Below are 13,467 nucleotides of genomic sequence, written 5' to 3' on the forward strand. Positions count from 1 at the left end.
AGAGAGGGAGAGAGCGGATGTGTGCACCTGTGTATGAGCATGTTTGGGGGGGCAGAGGGCGAGAGACAATCATAAGCAGGCTCCACACTCAGCTGGGAGCCCCACCGAGGCCTTGCCTTTACAACCCTGAGATCATGACCTGAGTCGAATTAGATACTTTACTGACATGAGTCACCCAGGTGCCCCTTAATTGACATTTGAAAAGTAGGTCTCAAGCTCTATACTGTGTCAGAGGCCAGGGATACAAACAAGCAAAAGGTCTTACTTCACTGGAGCCTGCACTCCAGGAGCTCTTATCAGAAGCAACCCATTGCAGCGGTACAGGTATAGGGAAGACATAGGAGGGAGGAAATAGATTTTGTGATCCTGAAAGAGTCAGGAGATTATGACTGAACGCCTCTAAGTAAGAATCTGGCTCAGGTGAAAGGATCAATGTCTCCGCTGAGCCTTGGTTGGACTGGGGTAGCTGGTTTCCCACCGTCCCTGCAGGAGGGGCCGCCCCAACCACTGGGTTTTGGGACTGGTCCATGGAGACTGCCCCTTCACAGGGGAACAGGGCAGGGCCAGAAAGGGGGCCCGCCCCCTCACCCATCACCCACGTTGTTGGGGAACCTGGTGCTAAACCGTTCATAGACAAGCTGCTTCTGAGTCTGGGTTTGGACCCAGCAGAGCACCTCCCTTGCTGACATGTATAGTTAGCATTTGACACAAGGGTTTGTAAAAAGAAAGAAGAATAACAACTGCCAAATAAATAAAAGGGTCAGGGAGAGCTAAAGGAAAGAGAAAATAGTTGAGATAGGCTATAAGACTTAGCTGGTGAGGGGTGCCTGGGTGGCTCAGTGGGTTAACCCTCTGCCTTCGGCTCAGGTCGTGATCTCAGGGTCCTGGGATCGAGCCCCGCATCGGGCTCTCTGCTCGGCGGTGAGCCTGCTTCCCCCTCTCTCTGCCTGTCCCTCTGCCTACTTGTGATCTCTCTCTCTCTCTGTCAAATAAATAAATAAAATCTTTAAGACTTAGCTGGTGAATAGATTGGTAATATAATGAATATGTATAAAATGTTTATTATGTGCCCATACTTTGCTAAGCAATTTTCATTATCCCATTAGTTTCTCTCAACACTATGTGGTGGGTGCATGCACCATTGCATAAAGCAGTAAATGGAGCTTTAGGTGGCTAAGTAACACACTGAAGGTTGGTGGACCGTGTTGTTTGTCTTCTAAAATTCATATCCAAAACCACTATACTTTACAGTGGCCTCCAACAGTGAGAAAAGTCTATCTAGGGAGGTCTTAATATCTTAAGGCCAAAAAGAAAATAGTTAATTGGAGTAAGAGGATTTTCTCTTGATTTCTTGATAATGTTATTTTAACATTCAATAATTCCTGCCAACAGCTAAAACATTTGCTGCTTATTATTTTGAGAGACCTATCTCTGAAGGACCTAGGTACAGATGTGCATAGATCCTCTCATCTGTCAGATATTTTTTTGTCCTCACGTAAGCAGTAAGATATGAAAACAGGGTAGACAGTATAGGAAGCAGTATAGGAAAAGTGGGCTATGACTTGGAAAGTGGGTCGCTTAGAGTGGCAACTTTTTTTTTTTTTTTTTTTTTTAAGATTTTGCTTATTTGACAGAGATCACAAGTAGGCAGAGAGGCAGGCAGAGAGAGAGGGGGAAGCAGGCTCCCTCCTGAGAAAAGAGCCCGATGTGGGGCTCGATCCCAGGACCCTGAGATCATGATGTGAGCCGAAGACAGAGGCTTAACCCACTGAGCCACCCAGGCACCCCTAGAGTGGTGACTTTTGATTCTCTTAGGTCAACAATGTAGACTTCTTTGTATCTATACTGTGGGGATTCCTACTCCATGTTTTATTATGTCGTGAAAGTTTGAGGATTGTGCAATTTCAACCACTTTTATGGGGGTTTATCTTTGTCAGGATAAAATTATACTGAGCGCCTTGTTCTAAAATTAAAAGCAGTACAAGTCCCTCAGTCTCTGTTAAAGGCATTTGATAATGCTGGTTTGGAACTCATGGTATGGCTGGCGTAATGAAACCTTGCCTGCCAACTCTCATCTGAGTCTTTTTATTTTTATTTTTATTATTTGGTGGGAGAAGGGAGGGAGTGGAGAGGGGCAGAGGAAGAGGAAGAGAATCTTGAGCAGGCGCCACGCTCTGTGTGGACCTGATGTCAGGTTCGACTTCACAACCTTGAGATCATGATCTGAGCTAAAACCAAGAGTCAGACACTTAACCAACTGAGCCACCCAGGCACCTCATCATCTGAGTCTTTTTAAAGAGCGTCTGAATTTAGCATTCTCCAACAGAGGAAGTTACTTATGACCCAGGAGGTGATGGAACATGACATCGCTGTATATAGTCAAAGGAACAGAATTCATGCAATAAGAGGATTTGTTGTTAAGTCCGTTTGCTTTTCTGTTCGTGGGTTTTGCAGAAAACTGTAAGCTGGCATTTTAGAGGTGAAGAAAAATTAGTGTACTATACACATAGAAATGGGCATATTCTTATTCCCATCTGGAATAGTCTTGCATGTAGCTGCTCAGTAAGTCATTTCTTCAAAGAATGCATAAAAGAAGATGTGAAGATTTTCATTTCCTCCTAATGTTACTGTGCCATTCTTGTGTGAGAATGTTAAGAGATGGCATGCTAAGTTTTCCTTTTCTGATGCTGCAATGTCAAAAGATTTTATAAAACTCTAACTCTTGAACTTGGTTCTCTTAGAAAGGCAAAAGAACTAGGATAGCTAAACCAATTTTGAAAAGGAAGAATAAAGTTAGAGATATCACACTACCCTATTTCAAGACTTCATGTATAGCTACAGTAATCAAGTTAGTGGTATCAGTGGAGGAATAGACAAATAGGTCAATGGCATAGAGTCCAGACATCAACCCATACAAGTAGGGTCGACTGATTTTTACATAGGTGCAAAAGCAATTTAATGAAGAGATAGTAGTCTTCAACAAATGGTGCTGAAACAATTCGGCATTTATAGGCCAAAAAAAAAAAAAAAAAAGAGTCTCGATCTAAATCTTACACTTTATGCAATAATTAACTCAAGGTGAAAGATCAATCTAAATGTAAAAACTATAAAACTTTTAGAAAAAAACATAGGAGAAAAATTTTCATGACCTGGGGTTACATGAAGAGTTCGTAGATATAACATTAAAAAGAACAATCCATAAAACAAACAAAAAATCAACAATTAAGCTTGATCAAAATTTAAAACTTGTGCTCTGTAAATGGCCCTATTAAGAGAGAAAATATATGCAAATCATCTGACAAAAGAGTTGAGTCGATAGTAGATAAAAAATTCTCTAAACTCAACACTAAGAAAACAATCCACTTAGACAATGAACAAAAAACAGATACTTCATCAAAAAACAAGTGTAGGTGGCAGATAAGCACAGGAAAAGATGTTTTATTATTAACCATTAGGGTAGTGCAAATCAAAATCAAGATGGGGTACTGGACCACACCTAATTGAGTGGCTAAAATAAAAAAATAATGGTAATACCAGGTGATGGTGAGCATGTGGGGAAACTAGATCTCTCATACATTGCGATGGGAATGTAAAATGATACTTTGATAAAGTAATTTCAGTGACAACTAATGTTTGAATCATAAGTAATGTCCAGCTGCTTTATATACTTCTCATGCTTTCAAAGTCAAAATAAGAAATGAGATCTCTATTCCCATACAGATCTGTAGTGGATATATTTTCCAAGTTTAAGTTACAGTTCCAGCAGGGTGTTCAGACCCTGAATGAAAGACAAAGGAAATATCCATTATTTCAAGATCCATTTCTGTTAGACATAGTGACGATGGTTGTCCAACATTGTGAATATAATTAATGCCCCTGAGTTGTACACTTAAAAGTGGTCAAGATGGCAGCTTTAATATGTATTTTACCACAATAAACAATTCCGTTTAATTATGTCTTTTAGAAGCTTCTACCTAGCTTTCAATTAGAAGTGATTAATCTGATGTAATAACATAATAAAAGCAAACGTCAAGAGAAAAGTCTAATGGAATTCTCATGCCTTCCAAAAGATAAATATGCTCAACTAAAATCATGTATTCATGGATTGATTTTCAGTACTTAGCTGTACGTGTCTGTATGAAAAAACATTTTCAAAGATGAAATTATAAGAGCTCATTACAAATCAGCCATTAAGAGATGAAGATTTTGATCAATTTTAATTCAAGGGAAAACTACTTTAAACCCCATTAAGTGAAATGTTATTCCTCCATTCTTCTCATTAGTAGATCTGTATTACCAAAAAATGTACTCAATTATTACTATATTTTGAACTTGGTTAATAAACATTTTGTGGAAATTTGTTTTATTTTGTAATATAAGTATTTACGTAATTATCCTCAATTTTGCCTCATGGCCCACAAAACCTAAAATATTTACTGTCTGGTCCTTTACAGAAAATTTTGCCAACCCCTAGCTTAGAGCATTGATTTTTTTTCACTTTTTCTTCTTTTTTTTTTTTAAAGACTTTATCCACCCATTTGACAGACAGAGATCACAAGTAGGCAGAGAGAGAGAGGAGGAAGCAGGCTCCCTGCGAAGCAGAGAGCCTGATGCGGGGCTCGATCCCAGGACCCTGAGACCATGACCTGAGCCGAAGGCAGAGGCTTCAACCCACTGAGCCAGCCAGGCGCCCACTTTTTCTTCTTTTTTAATACATGATTTTGAAGAATTCACAATCTCTGTGTTCTGCTTTAGTCGTATCCTACAAACTTTGGTGTGCAATAATTTCTTACCATTTAGTTCAGAATGTTTGCTAATTTCCATTTGACATCTTCTCTAATTTATGTTATTTATAAGTATGTTGTATAATTTTTTAAAAAGATTTATTTATTCATTTGAGAGATTGAGCAGGGGGAAGGGGCAGAGAGAAGGGAGAGAGAGAATCCTCATGCCCACTCCCTGCTGAGCTTGGAGACTGACACAAGGCTTGATCTCAGGACCCTGAGATCATGACCTGAGCAGAAATCAAGAGCCGACCACCCAACCGACTGAGCCACCCAGGGACCCCTGCATAATTTCTAAATATTTGGAGATTTTCTTGCTATCTTTGTTACTGAATTTGACTTGACTTCCAAAGTGGTCAGTGTACATATGCCCCATGATGTCAGTCTTTTGAAATTTGTTGAGGTTTGCTTTAAGCCCAGCATATAGTCCATTTTGGCAGATAGCCAATGTGTACTTGAAGTAATATTATTTTAATTTTTGCCTTCTTCTGAAGCTTTGGATATTCAAGTAAGGGTGGTCCTTACAATATTCCATACCTACTCTCTACATATTCCCAGTTTCTACTTCCTTATAGTAGGTATTTTGTATTTTTAGTGTATCTTTCTCCTTTCTTAACTCATTGGTTTTTTTCTCCTAGTGATTATAGGCAGCTTATAGGTTCAAAAACCAAACCAAAACAAAAACCAAAAAACCCTACCTTTGTTGCGTACTTGACTCTCAGTAGCCTTTAGTTCATTACTAGGTACCACAATCCCTAACCACAAAATAAGTGTCTACCTTATACCTAAGGACTTTATGAAAGAGTTAATTCTTGGTATTGACTTATTTGTCACGTTGTGTTCTTACTCTCTTGAAACTGCTCTACCTTGTCTTTCTCAAAAGAACAAAAATGTGTTTCCCAGTTGCCCAGGCTGTGTACTTTCCTGATACTTAGCAGTACCTTATCTTATCTGAAGATGCATAACTGTGTTGTGAACTAAAGCTATTGCATTTGAAGAGAGAGCCGCCTAGACATCCAGGTACCTCCATGCACGAATTCATTTCCGCTAATATCTGAATGGCCTCTGTTCTGTGTGGGAATGAGGTGGTGCCTAAAAACAGACTCTGCCTTGTGTAAGACAGTGTGGTCGGTGCCGCACCACTTAAACTTTTTCTTGATTTGGGGATCTATTCTTTCTTGCTATTTCACAGTCATTGCTGGAAATCTTTGTGATAATGTGAGAAAAGGATATACTTATTATCCTTATCTGAGGAAAAAAATGCCTCTGTTTCAGCAACAGGAAGGGGTACACTTTGAGTTACTTTTAAAGTAAATAGGGTTAGAGGTGTTCAGATTCTTGGCTCACCCTCTTCTGCCTCATTTAGACTTTGAGTGATAAACCTTTTTGTTAATGTGATTAACTGGTATTTATAAGCTTAATGGTAAGTATGGTTAACTCTGTATTTCAGCACGTGAGACCTTGTGCTTTGTGCTGCAGACATCTGGATATTGGAGCTCTTCAGCCGTGCAGCCAGGGTGAGAGCCCCTGTTGTGCTCTCCCTGCTGCTGATAAGGGAGAGAAGGGGGGAGACATGCACATACTGGCTTTTCTGTGTGATAGAGCTGATAATTGGGGATTATTGTGAAGTTTTCGTCATAGAAAATGGGCAGTAGGATTTGCAGTTAGTAGTGAAATGATTGACGCTCAGTCCACATTGGGAAATGTAAGAGAAAACATTTTGGTGATAGAGACATATGTCTTAGAAGGTACAACACAAAGAGTGAGCTGTGTATTTTATGTAATGTAAACTGTGGATTTTAGTCAATAGTAACATATCGATATTGGTTCGTCAGTTGTAACAAATGTCCCACCCTCATGCAAGATGCGCTAATGAGGGAAACAGATGGGGAAGAGATAGAGAGATGAGAAGGTATATGGGAACTCTGTGTGCTTTTTGTTCAATTTTTCTGAACCTAAAAGTGCTCAAGAGTTTAGAAGTTTTAAGTAACTGGTTGAATGTCACTTAAGCAAGTTCTTACTGTACAAGTTTGTGTTTACCCTGACCCTTGGGATTTCTCAGGTAAGACGAATCTGGTTTGCAGTTTGAGCTGTTCCGTCAGGTTGATTTTCCCCTCTGTTTTTCTGATGTTCATTAATTGTGCTTTCGCCTCTTCTCTCTTTCTCTTTTGAAACAGTTGGAATGCCAAGATGCCTTGGAAACAGCAGCCCGAGCTGAGGGCCTTTCCCTGGATGCCTCCATGCATTCTCAGCTCAGAATCCTGGATGAGGAACATCCCAAGGGAAAGTACCATCATAGCTTAAGTGCTCTGAAGCCCATCCGGACCACTTCCAAGTAAGCGGCTCTGCCGGCTAATGGCTTGTCTGTGAAGCACCAGAAGCATTTTTGAAAATTTGGACTAAGATTAGATCATTTGGGAAGACCCATTTTTAGTCAGGAGCTCGGTTTATGAAACAGTGTATCATAAATGCCAGCTAGCCCCTCTCTGTGCATTGACAATTTTGTGCTTTGGGTTTTCTCTCCTCAGACACCAGCACCCAGTGGACAATGCTGGGCTCTTCTCCTGCATGACTTTTTCTTGGCTTTCTCCTCTGGCCCGCATGGCCCACAGGAAGGGGGAGCTCTCAATGGAAGACGTGTGGTCTTTGTCCAAGTACGAGTCTTCTGATGTGAACTGCAGAAGGTAGGCTTCTCTGGTCCACCCTCGTCTCCCATATACTGGGTGCACAGGGCCTGAGCTAGGAGGGGGGGGTCCGGCAGTGTGATGCCCTCAGCTCTGTGTTCTTTTAGGATCTGAGCTGTCCTATGGAGGGAGGGTAGCCTGGGAATGACTTTCTCTTTGCTCTTCTGCTTTATCTCCTATTTCACCTTTAATCCTGTTTTAACCACGGGCTTTCTCTCTCTCTCTCAGCCCTGCTTCTCTTCCTGAGTCTACAGGGAAATTATGTTGCTGCCTTGTGACAGAATACATTTTTGTGGTAGCTGATTATCATGACTAAAATCTAGTTTGCAACTTTACATTTGACCACAGGATCCTTCAGAAAGTGTTGGGGGCCCTTGAGAAAGGAAGTTCTTAGTCAGAAACGAATTCTATTCAGGGATAATTTTTCTGGGTGGAAGGAAGGACTTCAGTTCTCATCATTTTCCATATCTGGAGAGGCTCCCTATGCAGGGTAAACATGTAGTTGCCCAGAAAGGGTATTTTCCCCCCAGAAGGTGAGGTCCACATACATAGCTCAAAGAAGAGGCTCATGCAAGTGGTGTCAAAGCCTGGAAACAGAAAGCAATGGCAGGAGGGAATCTAGGGTGTCTGTTCACCTGGGCAGACGTGTAACAGAGGACATGTGCCCTTGTTAAGACTAGAGAGACTGTGGCAAGAAGAGCTGAATGAAGTTGGGCCAGACGCTGCTTCCCTCCGAAGGGTTGTGTGGATCTTCTGCCGCACCAGGCTCATCCTCTCCATCGTGTGCCTGATGATCACGCAGCTGGCTGGCTTCAGTGGACCAGTAAGTTCTAACCATCCTTTCTGACAGTCTCCAGGGGCCCGGCCACGGCCAGCTCTAACACGCTTGTTCTGTTGCAGGGGTAGTGCTCACCTGTGGGCTAGTTAGCAGCCTTAGAGATGCCTCTAGGCCTGGTGAAAGGGAACAGTTGATTTTGGAGTGAATGGTGGCTTGTCAGCAGCTGAAACGATGAGGGGCCATGTTGCCAGAGAAGAGCCAGAAACCGGCTTGCTTTCCTGGGGTGGGTGACAGTGAATGATTCCGGCTCTGCGCAGGACAGTGCTTCTTTGCTGTGTGTTGATGTGGAACGACAGTGTTGGTCTGGGGAGAGGTGTCTCGTGGTGCCGTGAGTGGGTGAGAGCAGTGTGGTATGGCGCAGTGGCTGGGCTCGAGCTGGTGACGTGCGCCCGGAGGCGGAGTTGTCACGTGGTCCGTGGTTCTGTGGCCAAGGAGCCTGAAGAAACCCGAGGAGTGTTGAGGCTTTTTTAGAGTCCAACCTGGAGTCTATTTTTAAGTTTTGGTTTGTAGTGTAAATGGTGTGGCAGGTGTCGGGGTGGCAGCCGTGGTTTTTTCCTAGTGTGTACTGAAGCAGAGTAGGTAAGAGAGTGATGTTCACACTGTTTCCTGGACACCTGTTTCTTACACCTGCTGTGCTGCCTGACACTTGAGACTTTGATTAAATCTATTCTCTGCATATTTGCCTTGAGGCATTGGAGCAGTAGTACTACTTATACTGTGCATTTTCCATGTGTGGGTAAGCTGGAGGTTCATGGTCTTGGTAAGTATATGCCTAAGATGCATGGTGATTAGGTAAAACTAATTTGCAGTTTTCCTATTTTATTTTTGTCGTTGTTTGTTTGTTTGTTTGTTTTTTTAAATGTTTGATGCCTTCTTAAAAGTTCTGATCTCTTTTCTGAAGCAGAGAACACTACTTTTCTGGTATTAGGTTTCTATATGAATTGACCAACTAACACACTTTTGTATAAGTTTTAAGAGAGACCATGTAAGTGAATATTATGTTCCTGACCAAAGTGGCAAACATTTTCATAGGACCAGCTTCCCCCAAGAAGAGCTTCTGTCATTGTTTCACTACAGGGCTGATGGCTGCTCTGGATCTTCCGTAGCGTTCTTTGAGCTGGGGAACAAGGTATATAGGGTTTCTTCATTCCATTTGGCCAGTGCAAGAAATTCATTGGCTCCTCCCATGCCAAAAAAAAAAAAAAAAAAAGGAAAAGAAAAACCAAAAAAACCCACAAAAAAAGGCGGGGGGTATACCATAGGTTGTTGAGATTTTAATTTTTTATTTGGGACAAAAAGCTACCTATGCATGTTCAGTTTGGGGGCCTAAGTCACTCCCTTAAGCATCTGCATATTCTCCATCTCTCTCTTAAGGTACAGCATACTGGAATGCTAGCCCTAGTAAACCCTTCTAGATGCCAGGGAATACTGAGAGACTTCCTTTAAGAGGAAAACAGCAGCACGCTTTTCCTTCTCTCTACCCTCTTGGGGAAGAGCAACTTAAGGCCTCTGTTATTTCATGAGATCCCATCCTAGAACAATTGAGAAAGCAATGGTCCCCTCCATCGTCTCTCTCAATGATGAAAAGATTTAAAACTGTAAGCAAAGCAAACTTCTTTTTTTGGAGTACCAATTCAAATAAATTTCTTTTTTAATTGGAAATTGAAGAGTCAGCCTGGTTTTGAGATTAGTGCTAGCAATGAGCATACCTTCTGTTCTGTGTGGATTTAAATCCTTTCAAGGAACACCCATTTTAGATTTTTGCACATTTTCTAATATGGCACAACTTTCAAACTGGCTTAGTCTATTCTTACGGAAATCTGTGTAAGAACTGACTTCCTAAATATGGGGATATTTCTTTCCTCCCCTCAGGCATCGCTGAACCTTGGTAGCCATATGCGGAATATACAAAATGACCAAGTTCGTGTGTATTTTTGAATTGGCCGGACATCTGTACATCAGGACGATCCAAAGTTTCAGTGATGCAGAGTGCCCAGAGGTCACAGTAGTGTTAATGGAGTACCAAAAAGGATAAGGGTATGGTCCTGACCTAAGATGAGTGGCCAGACTTGCTAAAGATACAGAGATGCTATGTGGCCTTCCTGGATTTGAACAATTTAAAACGACCAGGCTTGACCTATGATTCTCCTGTAAGGAATTAGCATCCACCCTGTAGATCTGCAGGAGAAGGCTACCTCCTGTGGTGCTATATCTTGGTGAATGCTAACTCTGTTCAAGGGCCTTTTGGGGGAAAGGGCAGTGAATAGCCTCTAGAGAGGTAAGTTTCCCACCCTCCCAACCTCTCCCCAGCTGCAGCTTGCTTGATGCTGTCAGGATCTGGATTTGGGGGGAGTCTCTCTGTAGTGGAACCAGTGACAGAAGCTGTTCTTTAGAATTTTCAGGATGGCTGTATTCTGCGGTCAGAATGAGAGAGTCAAGCTGGGCAGAATCTCTCGCCAAGAGTTCAGGTAAGGTAATGTTTATTCACTGGGAATGCTTTCCACAGCCAGACAGCTATGCTGACAATCTCTCAAGTTTTTTCTCCCAGTTTGTTTACGTTTAAATGATAAGTTTGTAACTTTTTAAAACTAAATTTTGGTTGGATTTTTTTCATGAAAACTTTTTTTTCTTTATCCCATACATACAAAAATGGTTTAAAATGTAATTGTTTTTTTAAGAACCCTATGTGTTGGAAATTCTTTAATCTGCTCTTTCCTCTTTTCCCCCTCCTCCAAAAGTTTTACATAATGTAAGCTTCATTATGTCTTTTACCTTCCCCCGGCTCCCCACCTCCGGGAGGTACTAAATGCTATTAACCAGTGCTGAAAAATGGCACTGTAAAGGTATGGGAAGGAAGGAGCCCCAAACTACAACCTGCTGTCCTTTCACGCCTTCCTCTGGAGACTGTTCCATCGGTGCCGAGGTGTGTGAGAAAATGCTTTACGGCACTGCCATCTTACTGAGTTGCTTCACGTGAGGAAAAATGGGGTTTTGACCCTGCCACTCAGTGACTCAGTTCCACATTTTGGATTGCATACTGGAAAAGAAGCCAATCTTCTTGCTAGTAAACCAACAACCCAGCTGTATGCAGTGGTGACCCAAACAATGGATATAAACCTAAAAAATCTGAGGGAGGGGAGAGGTGGAATACAATAGTTCTCGGGATCTGAAATCTCCTATTTATTTGATCAGGTTACTTACTGACACTTGACAGAAATCTCACTGGTGGGGATCTCTTAGGATCTAGCGGACATCTGGTATTAACTTCTTTTCAGGAAAAATGAGAAATGCCAGTTAACCCAGAGAACATCTGGGTTCTGGAATTCAGCATTAGCTGCCTCAGGACAATTGTGTCTGGCCTCCATTTTGTCTGTCATTCAGAGCTGGCTTCCACCTACAAGTACCCTGTGCTATAAGGATCTGGGGTAGCTGGGTGGATGGGTTTCTCGTTCTTTTTTTTTTTTTTTCTTCCTTCAGGGTGGGGGATCGGTTTGGCTTTCTTTTGTCGCGGTTTGTTTTCTTTCATTTTCGGCAAGATCGATTTTAGCTGCAAGGACTTGTGAAAAAAAAAAAAGAAAAAGACTCTGAAGGATGCCGCCCCGTTTTTCTTTGAGGCCTAGATTTTTGTATTCTGTCCTGAGCAGAAGTCCTCCATCACAGCCTGCTGAACCAGTAGCACCCAGGGATTTTTAAGCCGAGTTCCCTCTGGGGGGCAGTCTTTAGTTTTGTTTTTTTTTTAATTCTCTTTCCTTAGCAGCAAGGTCTTATTCCTGGAGAATCTACTCCATTGCAGACTCCCTGCAGCTTCAGGAGCCTTAATCGATTAAGTGCTGTCAGCTTGATGTACTCCTCCGGACTCTGGAAACAGCTGTGGGTTCTATTCTGTATTTCCGCCGTGTGTAGCGAACACAACAGTCGGAGGCCAGATGACCTGTTAGATGGCTAGCCTTGTAAAAACTCGACTCTGTATGTTCCCATGTATGTTACCGCAATGCTCCTTCTGTTGTACAGTGTCTGTGAGATGCTCTTTGAAGATGGTACTTTTATTTTATTTTATTTTTTCATTTTCAATAAAAGTACATTACCTCCCACTTCCTGGTATTTAATCCTGTTGCTGAATGTGCCTTGTGTGAGTGTGTGCTCCGGCGTTGCAGGACCTCAGAGCTGGAGGTGGCACTCGGTGGTTCTTGGGGGCTGGCTGCCTTCCCTCACTGCAGGTGGTGTTAGACATATGCTACCTGAGGTAACATGTTTTTGTTTTTGGGAGGGAGTGGGGGGTGGGGAGGGCCCACGGGAGGGTTTCTGGATTTTGGATAGTCTGCTTTGTTTGCTCTCTTCTGTACTATTAAACTGCCGATGTTTATTTTCAGGAATGTTTTGCAAATGCACTTCTCACTCTTCCCCAGTCCAACTGTAGGTACACTGTTCCTTTTTATCAAATAAGCACGTTTGAAACGATCCAAAAAAAAAAAAAAAAGGTCTTAATTTCCTTTAAAGACATGTATCAATGTGTGGAGATACTGGAGTCAGGTCAAATATATCCTTTTTAATGACCATGTGTTTAGAATTAATTTCAGCTCATGGACAGGTTTATGTTACATTAGAAAGAGTAACGGTTTTGGTGGTGTACTTAAGGAAGAAAAAAATCCAGATGAGGCCTACCACCTGCGAAATGCCTTGAGTAACTATCCGCAGGTGGGTAGTCAGTCCTATTTGGTCGTTCAAGGTCTTCCTCTGCTTATGCGTGTAGCCCTGTGCAGTGGAGCTGCTTCCTCTTTCTAACTTAACATAAAGCTGTGGCGTGGTGTGTGGGTGCCGTGGAGATGTTGACAGCGGCATGTGTTTCTCCCTGTAGGCCTTCGTGGTGAAACACCTCTTGGAATACACCCAGGTCACAGATTCTAACCTAAAGTACAGCTTGCTGTTAGTCCTGGGCCTCCTCCTGACGGAAGTCGTGCGCTCTTGGTCTCTCGCGCTGACTTGGGCGTTGAATTACCGAACTGGTGTCCGCTTGCGGGGGGCCATCCTAACCATGGCATTTAAGAAGATCCTTAAGCTAAAGAACATTAAAGAGAAGTCTGTGGGTGAGGTGAGTAAGGGGTGTTCGCTTCAGGGCAGGGAGAAAGCTCCCAGCTTGAGCTTGTTCCTAATGTTGGATCTC

General features: G+C 42.4%; 1 protein-coding gene across 4 annotated transcripts in view; it reads left to right on the forward strand.

The window, feature by feature from the left end:
- The window catches only part of LOC111147529 (ATP binding cassette subfamily C member 5), an 87,831-nt gene that overhangs the window by 21,859 nt on the left and 52,505 nt on the right, over positions 1–13,467 (forward strand). The window contains exons 3-7 of one of the 4 annotated variants that reach the window (XM_022503626.1): positions 6,962–7,119; positions 7,313–7,468; positions 8,144–8,291; positions 10,700–10,774; positions 12,061–13,225. In XM_022503626.1, coding sequence (XP_022359334.1) covers positions 6,962–7,119; positions 7,313–7,468; positions 8,144–8,291; positions 10,700–10,735 — 498 coding nt within the window. In that variant the 3' untranslated portion in view covers positions 10,736–10,774; positions 12,061–13,225. Of the gene's footprint in view, positions 1–6,961; positions 7,120–7,312; positions 7,469–8,143; positions 8,292–8,876; positions 10,775–12,060; positions 13,396–13,467 lie in introns of those variants that run through there. The other 3 variants (XM_022503597.1, XM_022503607.1, XM_022503617.1) reach the window with 3 other exon arrangements.

Source organism: Enhydra lutris, unplaced genomic scaffold (genome assembly GCF_002288905.1).
Source record: "Enhydra lutris kenyoni isolate GAN:26980312 unplaced genomic scaffold, ASM228890v2 scaffoldscaffold2, whole genome shotgun sequence".
Taxonomy (NCBI): Eukaryota; Metazoa; Chordata; class Mammalia; order Carnivora; family Mustelidae; genus Enhydra; species Enhydra lutris.